The 15,811-nt window shown below is 48.1% G+C and overlaps 1 protein-coding gene across 3 annotated transcripts in view; it reads left to right on the top strand.

Moving 5' to 3' along the window:
- Positions 1-15,507, top strand: part of LOC143819254 (biorientation of chromosomes in cell division protein 1-like 1) — a 54,065-nt gene extending 38,558 nt beyond the window's left edge. The window contains exons 14-25 of one of the 3 annotated variants that reach the window (XM_077300670.1): positions 738-810; positions 992-1,068; positions 2,229-2,313; positions 2,993-3,054; positions 4,075-4,135; positions 4,211-4,245; positions 5,787-5,826; positions 8,462-8,496; positions 9,848-9,932; positions 10,342-10,510; positions 11,784-11,906; positions 14,139-15,507. In XM_077300670.1, the coding sequence (XP_077156785.1) occupies positions 738-810; positions 992-1,068; positions 2,229-2,313; positions 2,993-3,054; positions 4,075-4,135; positions 4,211-4,245; positions 5,787-5,826; positions 8,462-8,496; positions 9,848-9,932; positions 10,342-10,510; positions 11,784-11,906; positions 14,139-14,247 (954 nt within the window). In that variant the 3' untranslated portion in view covers positions 14,248-15,507. Of the gene's footprint in view, positions 1-737; positions 811-991; positions 1,069-2,228; positions 2,314-2,992; positions 3,055-4,074; positions 4,136-4,210; positions 4,246-5,786; positions 5,827-8,461; positions 8,497-9,847; positions 9,933-10,341; positions 10,526-11,783; positions 11,907-14,138 lie in introns of those variants that run through there. The other 2 variants (XM_077300669.1, XR_013224885.1) reach the window with 2 other exon arrangements.
- The last annotated feature ends 304 nt before the right edge of the window (positions 15,508-15,811 follow it).

The following is a 15,811-nucleotide window of genomic DNA, read 5'->3' as shown; positions in this document are numbered from 1 at the left end:
TCGAGACCTGCCACCACCAAGCAGGCAGGTTCTGGGTGGTCTTTGGGTGCAGACTGCAGAGAGGGAGAGAGAAATGTTAGATACGTCATTTGACCTGGGAAACCCTTCAATCTCTTCTTGCCCCGCAGAGATTGCCATGCTCTCAGTGGGGATGGGATGTGCGTGGGGCCAGCCATGATGGGACAGTGTTTCTTGTAAGCACAGTGGGTGAAGGGCATGGCCATGGACTAATCCTGTGCTAGTTAGGGCTGCCCTCCAGCAGCTAGCCCCAGCTGGAGGGACAGGGACATGGGGAAGAGCACCATCACGTTGATGGTGTGATGTCACTTCCAGTTGCTCCAGGCAACTCTAGTGCTAGAAAATCCTAGTTCTGAGCAACATCTCTGCGCATCTGGATCTGCTGGGGAATATGCAGCAAGGAAGGGCTTTCTTGTCCTCTGGGAGCGATATCTTCTGACAGAGTCAGGAGGGTCTCTCTGGCCACCTAGCAGTCAGAGACCATGATGGGGATCCTTTGGGGTCTGCCATTCCCAGAGGATCCAGGGAGGGAAGGGCCTCCCTTGGTAGTACTAACACATGCTTCCATTTTGTACATCGCTTTGTGAACTTTGTGAAGTTGAAAAGCGACTCGGTATATTCCATAAATGAAACCTGGTGCTGGACTTAGATGGACCTTGGTCTGACCGAGCAAGGCAATGGTGTTCTTTTGGTCTTCTGATCGCCTGTCCTCTTGTTAGTTACAGGTAGAAATACCTGATCAGGAGGAAGAAACGCGAGACTGCCCTCCAGCTACGGGACAGGGCAACTCAGGTAGCCGAAACGCAACATGTGCTCTTGCATTACTGTCTCCGATAGCGAACCTTGGGCTAGTTTTGCATGGCAGGGCTCCTAGGTCAGCGTGACCTTAAGAGAGTGATTCATGACACTTTAGCGCCCTTGTGCATGAGACTTTGGAGAATCATTTCAGATCAGTGTCAACATTGCTTTCCAGGTGGCGGCCCAGTGTCTCAGATTTTGGGAGAGGAACCTGAAGAGAGCCAGGGTTTGGAAGTCAAGAGACAAGCCCAGGTGGTGTATTCCTGAATTCTTTTTTTCTGTGTGTGACTTCTGAATCGGGGAGGTCAGAGAGAGAGGCGTGATGCACTTTCAGATGGCTGAGTGCTTTTGCTAGTTCCAGGTCTAATTTACATTTTAAACTGCTTTGCGTATTAATAGCCACGTGAACTTCATTTGAAACAGTGAATGGTGACATTTTGTGGCACTTTGGTCGCCTGGCAAGGGAAGGAGGAGGGCGCCTCATCCAGGGGACTTGATCTTTAAAACGTGGGGAAGGGGGTGAAATGATCTAGGAAGTGGCTGCGCTTGGCTATTTCTGCCCCTCCCATTCTTTAAAAAGCTAACTAAGGACACCACCCAATATACCAGGGTTAGTCAAACTGCGGCCCTCCAGATGTCCATGGACTACAATTCCCAGAAGCCCCTGCCAGCGAATGCTGGCAGGGGCTCCTGGGAATTGTAGTCCATGGACATCTGGAGGGCCGCAGTTTGACTACCCCTGCAATATACATTCTAACAGGGGAGGGAAGTGTGTTGGCCATAGCATGTGAAATCCTTGCACTTAAGTAGCATAGTTTGTCGGCTAAATCGGTCGAAAACATCCCTGCCCTCACTATGAAACCATCCGGCAGATGCTTTTGGCACTCCTTGATGTTATGGGCCAGTTCCAAGTCCTCATGGGCTTTCCTTGCCTCAACGGTTCAGGTGTGTAGCCACATTGGTCTGAAGCAGCAGAGCAAAATTTGAGTCCAATGGCACCTTTAAGACCAGCAATTCTGTCTGGGGAAGTGTGCCTGCATCGTTGACCTTAAAGGTGCCCCTGGGCTCAGATTTTGTTCTTGCCTCGAAGGCTTTGCCATAGTCCTCTTCCCTGCCCCAGGAATGCAAATTGAGTGCCCAGAGCTTGATCTGGCTTGATCTCTTGTATTGGCGTGTTGTTGGTTTGGTTTCTTTGGAGTGGATTTCTTGGCACTCAATCCAAACAAAGTTGTGTGTCCCAGGGCAGCGCTCTGACCCCCTCGGCGTGTGTGCACGGGGCACTCGGGTGGAATCGGCTTTGGGCTCAGTTGGGGGTTTTGCTCTCCCAGGCTTTGATTTACATAAGGCGACACTATTCTAAAACCCAAGGGTTTCTTGGTACAACGTTGCCGGTCTGTTCTTGAATTCCTTAGGAGGTTGCTGCCAGAGATTCAGGAAGGGTACCTGAAGTCAGTGCGGAGATTCAGGAACCACCATTGGATGCTGTAAGAGAAAAAGGTAATTTTGGATTAATTTGCCATTTTAAGCTTTCCACCCCAAATTTGTTCACATTCCTGTGTTTTAAAAAACCACTCTAAATGTAAACACTCAGCTCACCCAGGGAACAGAAATGGCTGGGTGGGACAGAGTTAGGGTGCATCCTGCCGGTCTTCCCCCTCCTTGATGCCACTTGGTGCTCTGTGCATTTGGGTGTGCAAGAGCTGCACCCCAGATGCCAAGGGAAGCCCATGGCCTCGGATGTGGGGTGCTGGAGCCCCAGTGTTGTGGTGGAGTATTCTCCCAACTACCTTTCCTGCACAAGCACAGGTGGATGCAGTGTTAGTTTAACCCAGGGGTTTGCCAGTAACCCAGTGTTTGCTGGCAGGGGCTCATGGGAATTGTAGTCCATGGACATCTGGAGGGCTGCAGTTTGACTACCACTGGTTTAACCACTACAAGTATTCAGATCCTGAACGCGACAGGTAAATGATATAATAAATGTCAAATAACTTATGGCACCAGCAAATTCGCTGATGTTTATCTAAATTGTCACAGAAGTAGAAATGGATAGGGGGTGTCCTGCAAATGAAAACCAGGGTTTATATAATGCAGAGGAAGTCACCATTTGTTTATGCAAGCACTCAGAGATGATGCTAAGCAGCAAATGCATTCCTTTGAATCTTTTTTTCCCCCACAGATAATACTGCTGGCAAAATTTGTGAAAAACCAGATCTGGAGTCCAGTTCAATTCCTGTTGAGGCAAGTTAGCTTGGTCTGTTCTAATTCACAGTTACAGCATGCCACCCATTGTAGCTCTTTCCACCAACATGGCAATAGCAGTTTTTTTTAAAAAAGACTCTTCAGAGGAACTTTGTCAGCTAATTCAAGAGGCCCGCTGATCCAAAACGTAGCCTTTGAAAGCAGAAAGGAAAAAATGGGATTCTAAGTCCAGGTCAGATCTATGTGCTTTTTAATTGTGCAGAAGTGTTCTGAGAGATGTTCGTGATGCAATGCCATCCCAATTGAAGTGTAGCAAAACTATCCCTGTGGCAGCCTTTGAAGACAATTTGGAAACTTCAGATGGTTCCAAATGTATCCATGAGGCCACTAGTTCAGGAGGAGCTACCCAGCAGGCATCACTCGAGTGTCACAAGAGCTGCCCTGCTGTTTGTAACCTTTCAAGGCCCAACTAGCCTGGGTCCAAGGTATCTCATATAATAAAATATTCTCCAGAGGCACTGCTCTGCCTGCCCTTGTTCTCAGCTGTGAACAAGAATCCCCTTGTCTCTTCTGAATCTTCCTCCCTTCTTCTCTTCTCCGGAGGCAGCTTGGAGTTGACAGCTCTGTCTTCTTCCCAAAGCATTGGAGCGCAGTTTCCAGATTTCCACTCAAGCTGCAGAACCCTCCTGAGCCTGGAGAGCAGCTTTGAAGGGGCACAGGAGACTCTAAGGAAGAAGGAGACGAGATCCATGGAGGAGACTTCTTCAGATCCTCCCCTCCCCCTGCTGGCTGCCTGTGATGTCTGTGTGACCTGCCTGCTTAATAGGATTGTGAGGGTTGTGCGCTTCAGCTCAGTTCGGCCACCTTGGTGATCACAGTGGTGCATAGGAGGCCAGTGGCACCTCAGGCTCAGAAGCCCCCCCTTCTCTCCATGCTGGGTCACTGACCTCCTCGGGCTTCGGTGATCTCCAAGGCAGCCGAGCTGAAGCGCACAACCCTAATTGGGACCATGGATAGTCCTCACCTCTAACTGCCCTCTTTGCCTCCCGCTTTGTTTAGGTGAACCAGCAAGTAACCATCAAACGGAAAAGGGGGAGGCCCCGTAAACATCCACTGCCGGGTAAGTCGGCTGCCGGGTCTCTGTGGCAAGCAAGCCGCCGTTGCCTCCAACTCAAGAGGTTTGTTCTCTTTTCAGGTCAAGATTCAGCAGCTGACCCAAGAACCGGGAATGTAAGCATTTGTCTAGTTATTGAACTGTTGTGAGAGCTTTTTTTTTTGTGCACTGTATTCCTGAACTGCATGACCAAACACTGCCCAAGTTCCATTCACACTTATTATTTCCTACCCCCTGCTGTTCTCCCCACTGGGGGTCCTCCCTTCGTTGTCAGGTAGGCTAGGCTGAGGGTGGGTGCCCGGCCCAAGGTCACCCAACACGCTCCCACGGTAGAGTGGGGATCCAGACCTGGGTCATCTGGCAACTTCTCCGCTCTCAGTAGTTCAGTGGCTCCGGAGGGCTCGAGTGGCAGCCCCCTTGCCTACTATCTCATGTGGGAAGCAACTTTCAGAACCTTCAGCTAAGTCCTCAGTGGAATCCTTAAGGATTTCTCCTTGATGTAGTGCAAATTCCTTGGGCCACCTGGGCTCTTTCTTCAGGCTGTGCCGTTCAAGGGGCCCGCTGTGCAATCTCTGCAGTGAAATAGGGGACCGCCTGGTCCAGTTCTGGGGGCTGCATTCTCAGAAAGAGGAAGGCAAATTGGAGCAGGCTTAGGGGAAGGGCACCCAAGGTGGCCAGTGGTCTGAAAATCAGGTCCTGTGAGGGAAGGTTGAGGGAAATGGGCAGGTGCGTGAATCCTTGAGAAGAGAAGCCTGCCTAGGGAAGGGAGCTCTCCCTCTTCAAACCCCTGAGAAAAGCCAGAGATTTGCTGCCTGCAGCTCTACAGGGCGAGGCCAGATCTACTGGGCTTCATTACAGGAAGCAGGAGGTGAAACTTGGTCGTGTGAAGAGCCCCCCTGGCTGCAGGGGGACCAGGCTGGCTTTGGGTTTCCCGTGCCAAGTGCGGTGTCAGGCTCAGAGGCCTGTCAGCTCCGTCCCCACTCGAGGGCTTTGGGGTCAGCACAGTTCTCTCCCCCTCTTACCGCCTCTGGTGTTGATTTTAGCTGTTTCTGAGCTCTGAAGTGGCACAGGTGAATCGGCCTAGAACTCAAGAGCCGGTTGCTGCATGTGCAAAGAGCTCCTGATTTCTCTAGCAGCTGAAGGGTTAAAGCAGGGGTAGTCAAACTGCAACCCTCCAGATGTCCATGGACTACAATTCCCATGAGCCCCTGCCAGTGGGGGCTCGTGGGAATTGTAGTCCATGGACATCTGGAGGGCCGCAGTTTGACTACCCCTGCAATAGAAATTGGTCTTCCTAAATGGCCCCGTCTGCCCTGAAGCTTGGATTTACCTCTGTCTTGAAAGAAAGTGTACCAAAACAGGGTTGCCTAGCTTTAAATACAGTGAACATCTGTGCAAATATCAATATTGTGAAAAAGAACCACAATTGGCTACATCTCCCTGGACAAATTTATTTCCACACCATCTGTGAAACAGCTTTTGGTTATCGTGTGAATTGTAGTAAGATAAAATGCATTAGATTTTTCCCCCTCTTTATTTCCCATAGCTCTTGATGTCACTTGCAAAGTCTTAATTCTATTTTTGCTAAATAATCAATACTTGTTGTTTTTATGATGAAATAATGATTCCAAAACATTGTCTTTAATTAATAAAACAGTCTTCAAGTCCTAAGAGTAAAGAGAAGATTCTTCCAAAAGGTAATGATTCAGATGGGGTTTTTTGGGGTTTTTTTACCAAAGGGAACAGAGCAGAAGGGAAATGTCCTCTCTCGTAAAGCATCGCTGCTTCAGAAGTTCGGATCTTGCGATGCACCAGGGATCCCCAGGCCCTTTGAGCCTAGGAGCACCTTTGGGGTGCAAGCAAAAATGGCTCCAGGAGAAGGTGATAGCAGCAACCACGACAAAATGACTGCCTCCGTTTGCTTTCCTCTCACACAGGGAAGATTTTGTTGGTGGTGGTATTTGTCACCAAACCAGCATGTTAAAAATCTGCTGAAGCAGTCAGATCTCCAGTGGCCAGTCAGTAGCTTTGCTAGGCAAATGCCCCACCTGGCCCCGCCCACTTCATGAAAACACCTGAAAAGGTGTTGGTGGGCACCACAGTGCCCTCCCCCCCCTGGCATCACATTGGGGGTCCCTGCTATAAGCTCACCCTGATGCAGAGGTCCCTGGGAGTTGTAGTATGAGGCCCTCCCCTATTCTCTTCAGTTGGTTTATTTCTTTGTTGGATTTTTAGACCATCCTCCTGGCAAGCTGGCTCGGGGCAGGGAGGGCTGATGTCTTTTGTGTGGATTCAAATGGGTCGCCGTGTTGGTCTGAAGTAGCACAATAAAATCAAAGTCAGGTAGCACCTTTAAGACCAACAAAGATTTAATCAAGGCGTGAGCTTTCGAGTGCAAGCACCCTTCGTCAGACTATGATCTTCTTACATGACAGGGAATATATAGCAAAAATCAGTTCTGTTACATCTGTGTCACAACCGGATACAGCCAATGATAATCCTTTGTCAAAACAGCCAATGAATCCCCTAGAATTCAGTGCATTTTACAGAGAGAAACCAAAGTGTTGCTGGTAGAGAGATCAAAGGCTATCACCTCTCCATATGCTGCTGGCTCCATACAACTGTGAGACATTCCTGCCAGGGAATTGCTGGTCACTTCCCAAGGCCAGGGAGTCAAACTCAAAATTCCATTACAAAATTCCATTACAATGCCATATCTTACAGTCATATTATCACAAATAAAATACATAGTGAGGAATATGGATACACAAGTTGAACAAGGTTAGCATGAATTAAAAAAAACCTTTGTCTCTATTGAGTCCTGGGTATGTCATAGTATAGAGTTTTGTAATAACAGTCACATAATCCCAATTAAAATAAATTGTGAGGAATATGGAAACAAAAGTTACATAAGGTTAGCATGCATAGTGAGATAGTGAGATGCATAGGTGAGACCTTTGTCCTTGTTGAGTCCAGGGTATGTCAAAGTATTGAGTGTTGTAATAACTTGCATTTCTGCAATCTCCCTTTCTAGCCTGTTCTTGAAGTTTCTTTGTAATACAACAGCTACTTTTAGGTCCCTTATAGAATGTCCTGGAAGGTTGAAGTGTTCTCCTACAGGTTTTTCAGTCTTGTGGCTTTTGATGTCAGATTTGTGTCCATTAATTCTTTGGCGGAGGGTTTGACCTGTTTGCCCTGTGTAGAGAACAGAGGGACATTGTTGGCACTTGATGGCATATACCAAGTTTGAAGATGAGCAGGTGTATAAGCCTTTGATGGTAATGGTATAGGTGACATTGTTAGGTCCAGTAATTGTGTCATTGGAGTGTATATCGCAGCAAAGTTGGCATCTGGGTTTGTTGCAAGCTCTAGTACCAATGTTGATGTTCACATTCGATGCTGCATTGTTGTGGGTGAGGAGTTGTTTGAGATTGGGGGGCTGTCTGTGCGAAAGAAAAGGTTTACCCCCCAGTGCTTGGGAAAGAGAACTGTCATTATCCAGTAGAGGTTGTAAATCACTGATGATGCGTTGTACTGTCTTGAGCTGAGAGCTCTATGTAACCACTGGTGGTGTTCTGTTGCTTTCTCTTTTGGGTCTGTCTTCTAACAGGTTTTCTCTTGGTATCCTTCTGGCTTTGTTAATCTGTTCCTTGACCTCCCTGGCTGGGTATTTTAGTTCCAAACAGGTTTGTTGTAGATCATTTAGATCAGGGGTAGTCAAACTGCGGCCCTCCAGATGTCCATGGACTACAGTTCCCAGGAGCCCCCTGCCAGCATTCGCTGGCAGGGGGCTCCTGGGAATTGTAGTCCATGGACATCTGGAGGGCCGCAGTTTGACTACCCCTGATTTAGATGGTCCCTGAAAGGATGTAGGCTATGAGCCAGTGGGTCTAACCCACCCACATTTCACTCTTCTCGACAAGGAAATTCACTTGACTACTTGGATCTGAACAGCACGGGATCCTCAGTGAGATGGGTCGCTCCCAGGCTCCCAGATATCGTGAATGAAATGGACAGGTCCTCCATGATGCCAGCCCCATCAGCTGCCTTCCCACACTCGGTTCCTAACATTGAGGGTTCAAAATTTTCACAAAGTCATTTCAGACGGCCTTTAGCTTCTCTGCCAGAATAAGCCCCTGTTTTGCTTTAGTGTGCTATAATAAGGTTAAGGAAAACGGGGGGGCTGGGGGTGGGGGGATGCCTTTTTTGAATGCTCCTTGATTACCTTAAGTTTTAGTTAAGATTTGATGACATGGTTCATAAAACACTAATAAAATGTGACCTGTAGAGTTGCAGCTATGTAGAGTTCTTACTCTCTGCCTTCCTTTTTAGTCAAAAGCACACCGCATGCGGACAAGAAAGGCCAGGTAAGTGCAAGTACTTTTGGTTCAGGTTTCTGTTCTTTGAGTGTAAACCTGTTAAATAGGAACCAGGGTTGTGCGGTTCGGCCGCCAAAGTGGCCATTCCAGCCTGAAGCAGCCAGCGCCATGGCGCTGGCTGCTTCGGGCCGGAACGGCCACTTTGGCAGCCGAACCGCACAACCCTACTAGGAACCAATGGCTGGACCTAGTGGAAAAATTATACTGGCGCTAAGCCCCTCCTCTCCCCGAGGCAAGGAAAAGACCATGGGGCCTGTTGTTCCAAGTGAGACTTCCTATATCGACATGCACACTTCTGCTTGTTAGCTCAGCATCTTTTGCAGCCAGTCGCTAGACACAGTGATACAGCCAGAGCCAAACACTAGGTGCTATTCGAGGGCTTGTGGAGGAGGCTGGATTGCTTTGGATCACTTCTGGCACCCTCCCCCATGGGATTTGTTCCATAAGAATTACCTTGTTGGTTCCAGCTGCAGCCCACCTAGCCCAGGTTTGAGGCTCCTAGCATTGGTCGGCCCCACATGCCTCCAGGGGCTCACAAGCCAGATGTGCAGGTGAGAGACCATGCCCTTTCATAGGACCTCATTATCTTAGGTCGATTGTGCTTGAATACAGTTTCCATTTTAGCAATGGTAAAAGGGGTGTAGCAGTCCCTGTGCCTTCTAGTTTTATGTATCAACTTCCTTTATGCCTCACCTTTCTCCCCAGTGAGCACCCAAAATGACTTTCATATTCTCCTCACCACCACTTTATCCTCACAACAATCCTGTGGGTTAGGCAACACCGAGAGAGAATGATGGCCCATGGCACGCTTGGGGATTCAAGCATGGATCTTCCAACACACTGAACCACCACACTACATTGGCTCTCACCAGTGTCACTGGAACATAAAGCACCCATGGCTCTAGGGAGCAGAACCAGAATTGTTCTAAAGGGCAGGAGGCAGGTTTCTCCTCTCTGATGCTTACAAAATCTTGCCAACTGCCAGTTTTGGAGTCTGTGCTCATCTGGTTTAGGACTGGTCACTTAACCTTATTCCCCCCTTCCCTCTTATAATTCTCAGTCAGTGGTGCCTGTTGCCAGCTCTTCTGGCGACAGATTCTGCGGCTGGATTTTGGGCAGTGTTAAGACCCTGTTTATTTTTTCCCCAGCCTTAAGCCTGTTGCCAGTTTCAGTGGGTTCTCAGCTGGGTTCAAAACCTGTGTGAGAGGGGAGATGTCCCTCTGCTTCCTCCCTGTCCCTATGTTGCATGTGCTTCACAGTCTGTGCTGTGCAGGGATTGTTTGTCTTCGAGGAGAATGTCCTCTGTTCCATCCTCTGTTTCATTTCCTCCCGATGCTAGGAAGCTGAAGAAGGGCAGGTGGAGGTGGAGGCGCGGCGGAGAGGAAGGAAGCCCAAACGGCCTCGTGTTCCAGCGCTGGAAGAGGGTGAGGCTGGGGCCTTCTGCTTCTTTTAACATTTTTTATTGTTTGAGGTGTACACTCGCTGAGAACAAGATTAGTTTTATTATTCTTTTGCATTTACAGGGGGAAAATCATTGGGTTATGGCTAAAGTAAATATTATGTAAAAAATGTGCAAATCGGTATAATTTCATGTCAGGATTGGTACATCCCAGCTGCTTCCCTAGTTTTCGATGACTTCTGGCTGTGACCTGAAGAAGTAAACTGTTACAAATGTGTTTGGAGAGATTAAGTCAAACAAGTGTGAGTTAAAACGCTAAGGAAATGGAAAATTACTCATTCCACTCCCAGGGTCCATTGAGAACTGCCCTTCTAAAATAAGTATGTCCTTGGAGGCTTGGGTGGAAATTTGAGTGTGTATATCAAATGCTGCAGGGACAGACACACCTGAGCCAGACAGAAAGCGTCAGAGGCTTGCACCTGCCGCGGAAGAGGAAAGGAGAGAGCAGGAGGAAGGCAAAGAGAGTGGCGGCAGCGGAAGAGAAGACGGTGGCAGCAGCGCCGAGGAGATGCACTCCGGAGCCACCACGAGGGCCGCCACCAGGTTAGAAGCTCAAAGGTAATGGAAGCCCTCCTAGACGCCAGCTAGGATCCTTATCGATGTTAAAGTGTGCACACAATCTCGCCAGGGCTCAGAGCAGTTCACAGTAAAGACCGGAAAACCGTGGGTCATTAGACAGTCAGTCAGAAAAGCAAAGACTGGCTCCCAAAGCCACCCAGGAAAGGTGGGGCTTGCAGCCCTCCTAAAGAGAGGAGGATGGATATCCATCAAATGTAGGGGGGCTGATTAACCATCCCCACCTTTCCACTGCATGCCAGACACGCATAGAGCTTTTTCCCACTGCAGGATCTGTATCGCTGTTTCCCTGGAAAGGGGCTGTGAGCCAGCCCTCCATGACGGCCACCCCTGCCCTCCCTGCTGCTCTCTTTTGTATTTTGGAAAGCAAGATCTGATCCAGGCCACAATATCTGCCCTGGCATACATGAAGGGGTATTTTGTCTTCCCAGTTTATACATATTGATCAAGCACAACATGGTGGTCCCCGTGGTTGCTACAGTGAGTTTCTTAGGGGTCGTCAGAGGGCGGTGTGGAGAAGGACAGGGTGGTCGGAGGCTGGGAGGGAACCTCGATAGGCAAAGGCTGTGCATTTTAGAATGCCAGTTGCCTGGGGTTCAGAGCAAGGGCTCTGGTTTCCCAAAATATCAGTTTGACCACTGCAGAAAATGGAATGCTGAACTATATACGTACCAAGGTTGTAGTGTGCTTAGGACAGTTCTTAGACGGGTCACTGTACCAAGTAAATTTGGACTTGTGGTCACCATGCTGAAAAGGTTGGGAACTGCTGCTCAAGACACCCATCTGCCAGAACAGAGAGCAATTTAAAATGTTTAGCATCAGAAAAACACTTTGGATCCAAGCACATGAAAGCGCCAAATTATTCCAGTTTGCTTCTGACTTGTTGTTATGTGCGAAGCCGTGTCCGACCCATCGCGACCCCCTGGACCATGACCCTCCAGGCCTTCCTGTCCTCTGCCATTCCCCGGAGTCCATTTATATATAGCAATGAAAGCCCCTCCTGGCTGGGATACGGCTGCGTCCATTTTAATGGCTTCTGACTAGTTACTCTCAAAGATCTTCCCCAGAAACCCCCAATATTTTGAAGGTGGGGAAAAATTAATACATCTGTCTCTAGATAACGTATCCACTGCGTGTGCAATTATTTCTGCTTTCTGAAATGATTGATTAGAAATTACTTGCCGTAAAAGTCTTTCCCAAAATATACCTGAATAAACTTGGAAACTTGGTTTATTCCCAGACAGCAGCCCAGCAAACCAACGACCCGTGCAGCATCTAAAAACCAAAGCCCTGATCCACTGTCTCCTCCACAGCACCGGAAAAAGCCTCATGCAAAATCGAACCAGTCTTCTCCCTTGGCTCTGTGAGTGTGGCGATGGCAGCCCCTTCGCGCTTGGTGGTGGCTGTGTCCATTTTAATTCCTTTCTCATTCTTCCCACAGTATCTTGCTCCCAGAAGTTATAGTAATGGCCACAGGCATAAACAGGAATGAGACAATCTTGTGACCTCCACATTCAGAGACTGTTAAACCTCTGAATACCGTTGCAAGTTGGCAACTTCAGCCTCTCTAGCCTGTTGTTGGCCGTCCAGAAGAAATGGTTGTCTTTCAGGGCTTTCCTGATGTTCAGTTAAGGATCTAAATATTTGAGGGGGTCAGAGAACCAAGCAGAGTATTAAAGGCAGTTCCAGTTACAAATTGGGAACACACGCAAGGTTCAGTAGGCGTGAGAAAGAAGCACTGGAGGAACCAGTCAAAGATGATGTACTTTAAGATTAGGTAACCGGACTATTTCTTATGTCCTTGCAACCTGGTTGTGCCATCACTGACAGTCTGGGGAGACTCGGTGGGGTAGAAATGTTCGTCTTCATGGTCTTCTGTGCAGTCACAGCTGGGGATCTGTGCCTTCGCAGAGCTTTATATCTAGAGCTTGTGAGTTCTCCTCCGTGGCAGGCTCTGCGAAGGCACAGAGCCCCAGCTGTGACTGCACAGAAGACCATGAAGATGAACAGCGGTTGCAGGTAAGTGCAACCATGTTTCTTAAATGCAGAGGAGCTGGTAGCCTCTCAGGATAGTGTGTGCAGGATCCAGGGTGGGCCAAAGGCAGGGAGTTGATCTAGGTTTCCTCTTAAGCTGGAGTAGTGGTGATTTTTATGTATGCTTTGGGGTGTTCAGGCATTGACTTGTTTTGACAAGAAGCCTGTAATATAGCAAGGTATTATTATCCACCCATTTCAGGTGAGCAGCTGACTCAAGGGACTTGTTGCAAGTTCTGAATCAGAGCTGACTTCCCAGTTACGAAGCCACATGCGTAGCAGTCACCTTCAGGAGGCTCTGCTGGGGAAAGGGCCCTGGACTCCCTAAGCCCTTATACTTGATCATGATCATTTCTGAACTTGGTTGCACTGCTGTGAAGGGTTGACGGCACACTTCTGACTAGGGATGCACGCTGGCCTTCTAGGCGCCGCTTCGGGCTTCGGTGATCACCGAGGTGGCCGAACTGAGCCGAAGTGCACATCCCCACTTCTGACCTTGAGGAATATATGGTCTAGGTCAGGGTTCCCCAACATGGTGCCAGCAGACAGCTTTCCCTGCTGCCCACCAAGTGTTGTAAGGAAATAGGTGAGGCCAGGTGTGTTTTTTGCCTCGTGGGGCTTCTGATTGGCCACTGAAGATGTAATTGGTTGTGCACATTTTTTTTAACATTCCATTGGCAGAAGTTGCTCCTGCAGCGCAGGGATCTGTGTCCACAAATGTAGACTTGTGGCCGTCATTTTGTGCCTGGGTTCACCATTTTGTGTCAAGAGTTCCAAGGTGCTGCAGGCTCAGAAATGCTGACAGTCTTTTGATGGTGTTCAGGAGACAACATGGTGGGAGAGGGAAGCACAATAAGAGGGAGGCAAGCAAGCTATGGTCCTTAACATATGCTCAGAGTTGATCGTGGCTGGGGTAGGAATTCTGAGGCTGGCCCTGAGCTGGGATTGGATGAAAAGGCACTTCAAAAATGTTTTGAGCGGAACTTTCAGCATGGAGGGGCAGCTCAGCACAGGAGCCCTGGACAGAAGAAGGCAGCAGGAGGAGGGGGGCATGGAGAACTTCCAGAGGGAGGTGAGGTCGAGGACTCCGGTAGGACCTACAAGTGGGGCACACTAAGAACGGAACAACTGGAGAGCTGCCTTATATTAGCAGGGAGAGGGAGGGGAGAAGACTGAGGTGCTCTGAACAGAGGCCAGGGGGAAAGGCTCAGAGTCAGTGGGTGCTCATCCACTCCCAAGTGCAGCAGCTCAGTGGCGCTCTTCTTTCTCTGCGGGATTCTGAGCACCCCTTCCTGCAGGGAAACAGAGGCCTGGAAGTCATCACCTCTCCCCATGAAGAAAGTTTTCACAATTCTAGTGCACAGGATTAAACAAAACAAGACGTTAATTTTTATTCATGATATATTAATATAACACTGAAGGTAGAAGTAAGGTAGAAGTTAAGGATGTTTCTGTTCCATTGAGCTTTTGAACTGCAGGCCTATTTCTGCAGCTGGGATTGTTTGGTTACAAATAGCCTTTTGCGGCTCAGTTAGTGTGTGTGCTTCCCCCTGGTTTTCAGATCAAAGTTGCTGCCCAGCAAGCGTAAGAGGGAAGGCAGCCCCTCAGCGTGGCAGAAGAAGGGCCACCGGAGAACAGAAGAGATGGCGATCAAAAAGGCTAAGCGGTAAACACCCCCACACTGAACGCAAGCGGAAGAAGAAAGCAAGAAAAGGCCTTCTCTCTTTCTGTTTAAAACCAAACCCACACTCAAAACCAAGAGGTTTTGCATGTGCTTGTTTTCCTGGTGTGACATAACCGATGCAGGACCCGCACATCATGTGTTTTAAACAGCTTTCTAAACCCCTTGTTTACGCGGAAGAGTATCTGCTCTGCAGACCTTTCCTTTGCATCTCCAGTGGGGCGTGTGACCAGTGACTTGCCGATGCTTCCAACCCCACTCATCACCAGTGGCCTCTTAATTTGACACCTTTGTACATAAGCCATGTATAAAAAAGCTGTATTTTACACTTTATTTATTTAACAGTAAAGACTGCTCTGTGAACTTTGCTACATTACCTTCAATTCACCATTTTAACCAGATTTTTAAATGTTGTGCCACTCTCATGAGCGTTGAGTGGGGCCTGGGTGCGATGGGCATTTTTCAACAAAATGCACACAGTGCCCTCGGGCAGCTGGCAAAGTATTTCCTTGCATGTATTTGAGTCAAGTAGATTAGAAGAAGGAAGAGCCCACGGTCCCTTTCCTCGACTCACCTGTCGCTTTTGGTAAAGTAGAATTTAAGGTTGCATTTCCATTGTCGAGGAAATGCACCCAATTCATTAAGAAATATATTCTCGTGTGTAAATTTTATCCCAGTATCCAAGTAACTAGAAGGCACTTGAGGTAGCACTAGATTTCTTCAGCCAGAAGGGCACTGAAGTGAAAATGACATCTGTCTCATTTTGAAGTTTCCCCTTGTTCTTTGCTCAGTATTGCTCCTCCTCCTTTTCCTCCTCCTCAGTTGCAACGAGCTGCAGTTAAGATATCCCCTCCTAGAACTTCAAGGAAGTTTGGTACTGCTGGTCATGGAAAATCCAGAGCCCGGCCTCGTTGCCAGAACTTTTTAGTAAACTTAAGTTTTATTCTCACAGGAACAAATCTTCAAGTTCGGCTTCATCGAAAACTTTTTTAATTATTGTTTTTATTATTACTGTTATCAAAATTAGCCTCCTGCAAGGATGTAATAAGTTGCCAAATAACCTGAGATTATTTTCAAATGTTCGTATTCATGTTTTATAACAAAAAAAAAATCAGCATTCTATGTTTTTTCTCATTTTTGTTTTCTTTAGGGGTTTTTATTGTTGTAACGTGGATTTTTTCTGTGAAATATTCTACTTTGTTTCTTACTGAATTTTTATATATAAATTATAAAATGTTTCCCAAAACAAGCGTTACGTTATTTGTTGAGTTGCCAGATGACTTTTTGAATATTATGAAGATTTAACTCATCTGCTGTGCTGTTGAGGTTGCCGCCTTTTCCACTCTGTCCCCCGAAGAGCATTACGCTCATCTGACCAAAACCTGCTCAGGATCCCCAGCTCAACGGAAGGGAGAGTGGGCTCAGCCTTTCCAGTCACGGCGCCGGCCCAATAGGACACTTGGCCGAGAGAGAACGGGGCTCCCAGGTCCTTGATCAGTTCCATAGGGTCTGCAAGACAGAACTGTTCCTTCTGGCCTGTTGTCAGGGTCCCA

This window comes from Paroedura picta, chromosome 10 (genome assembly GCF_049243985.1).
Source record: "Paroedura picta isolate Pp20150507F chromosome 10, Ppicta_v3.0, whole genome shotgun sequence".
NCBI classification, from domain to species: Eukaryota; Metazoa; Chordata; class Lepidosauria; order Squamata; family Gekkonidae; genus Paroedura; species Paroedura picta.
This window is presented reverse-complemented; position numbering and strand designations above follow the sequence as displayed.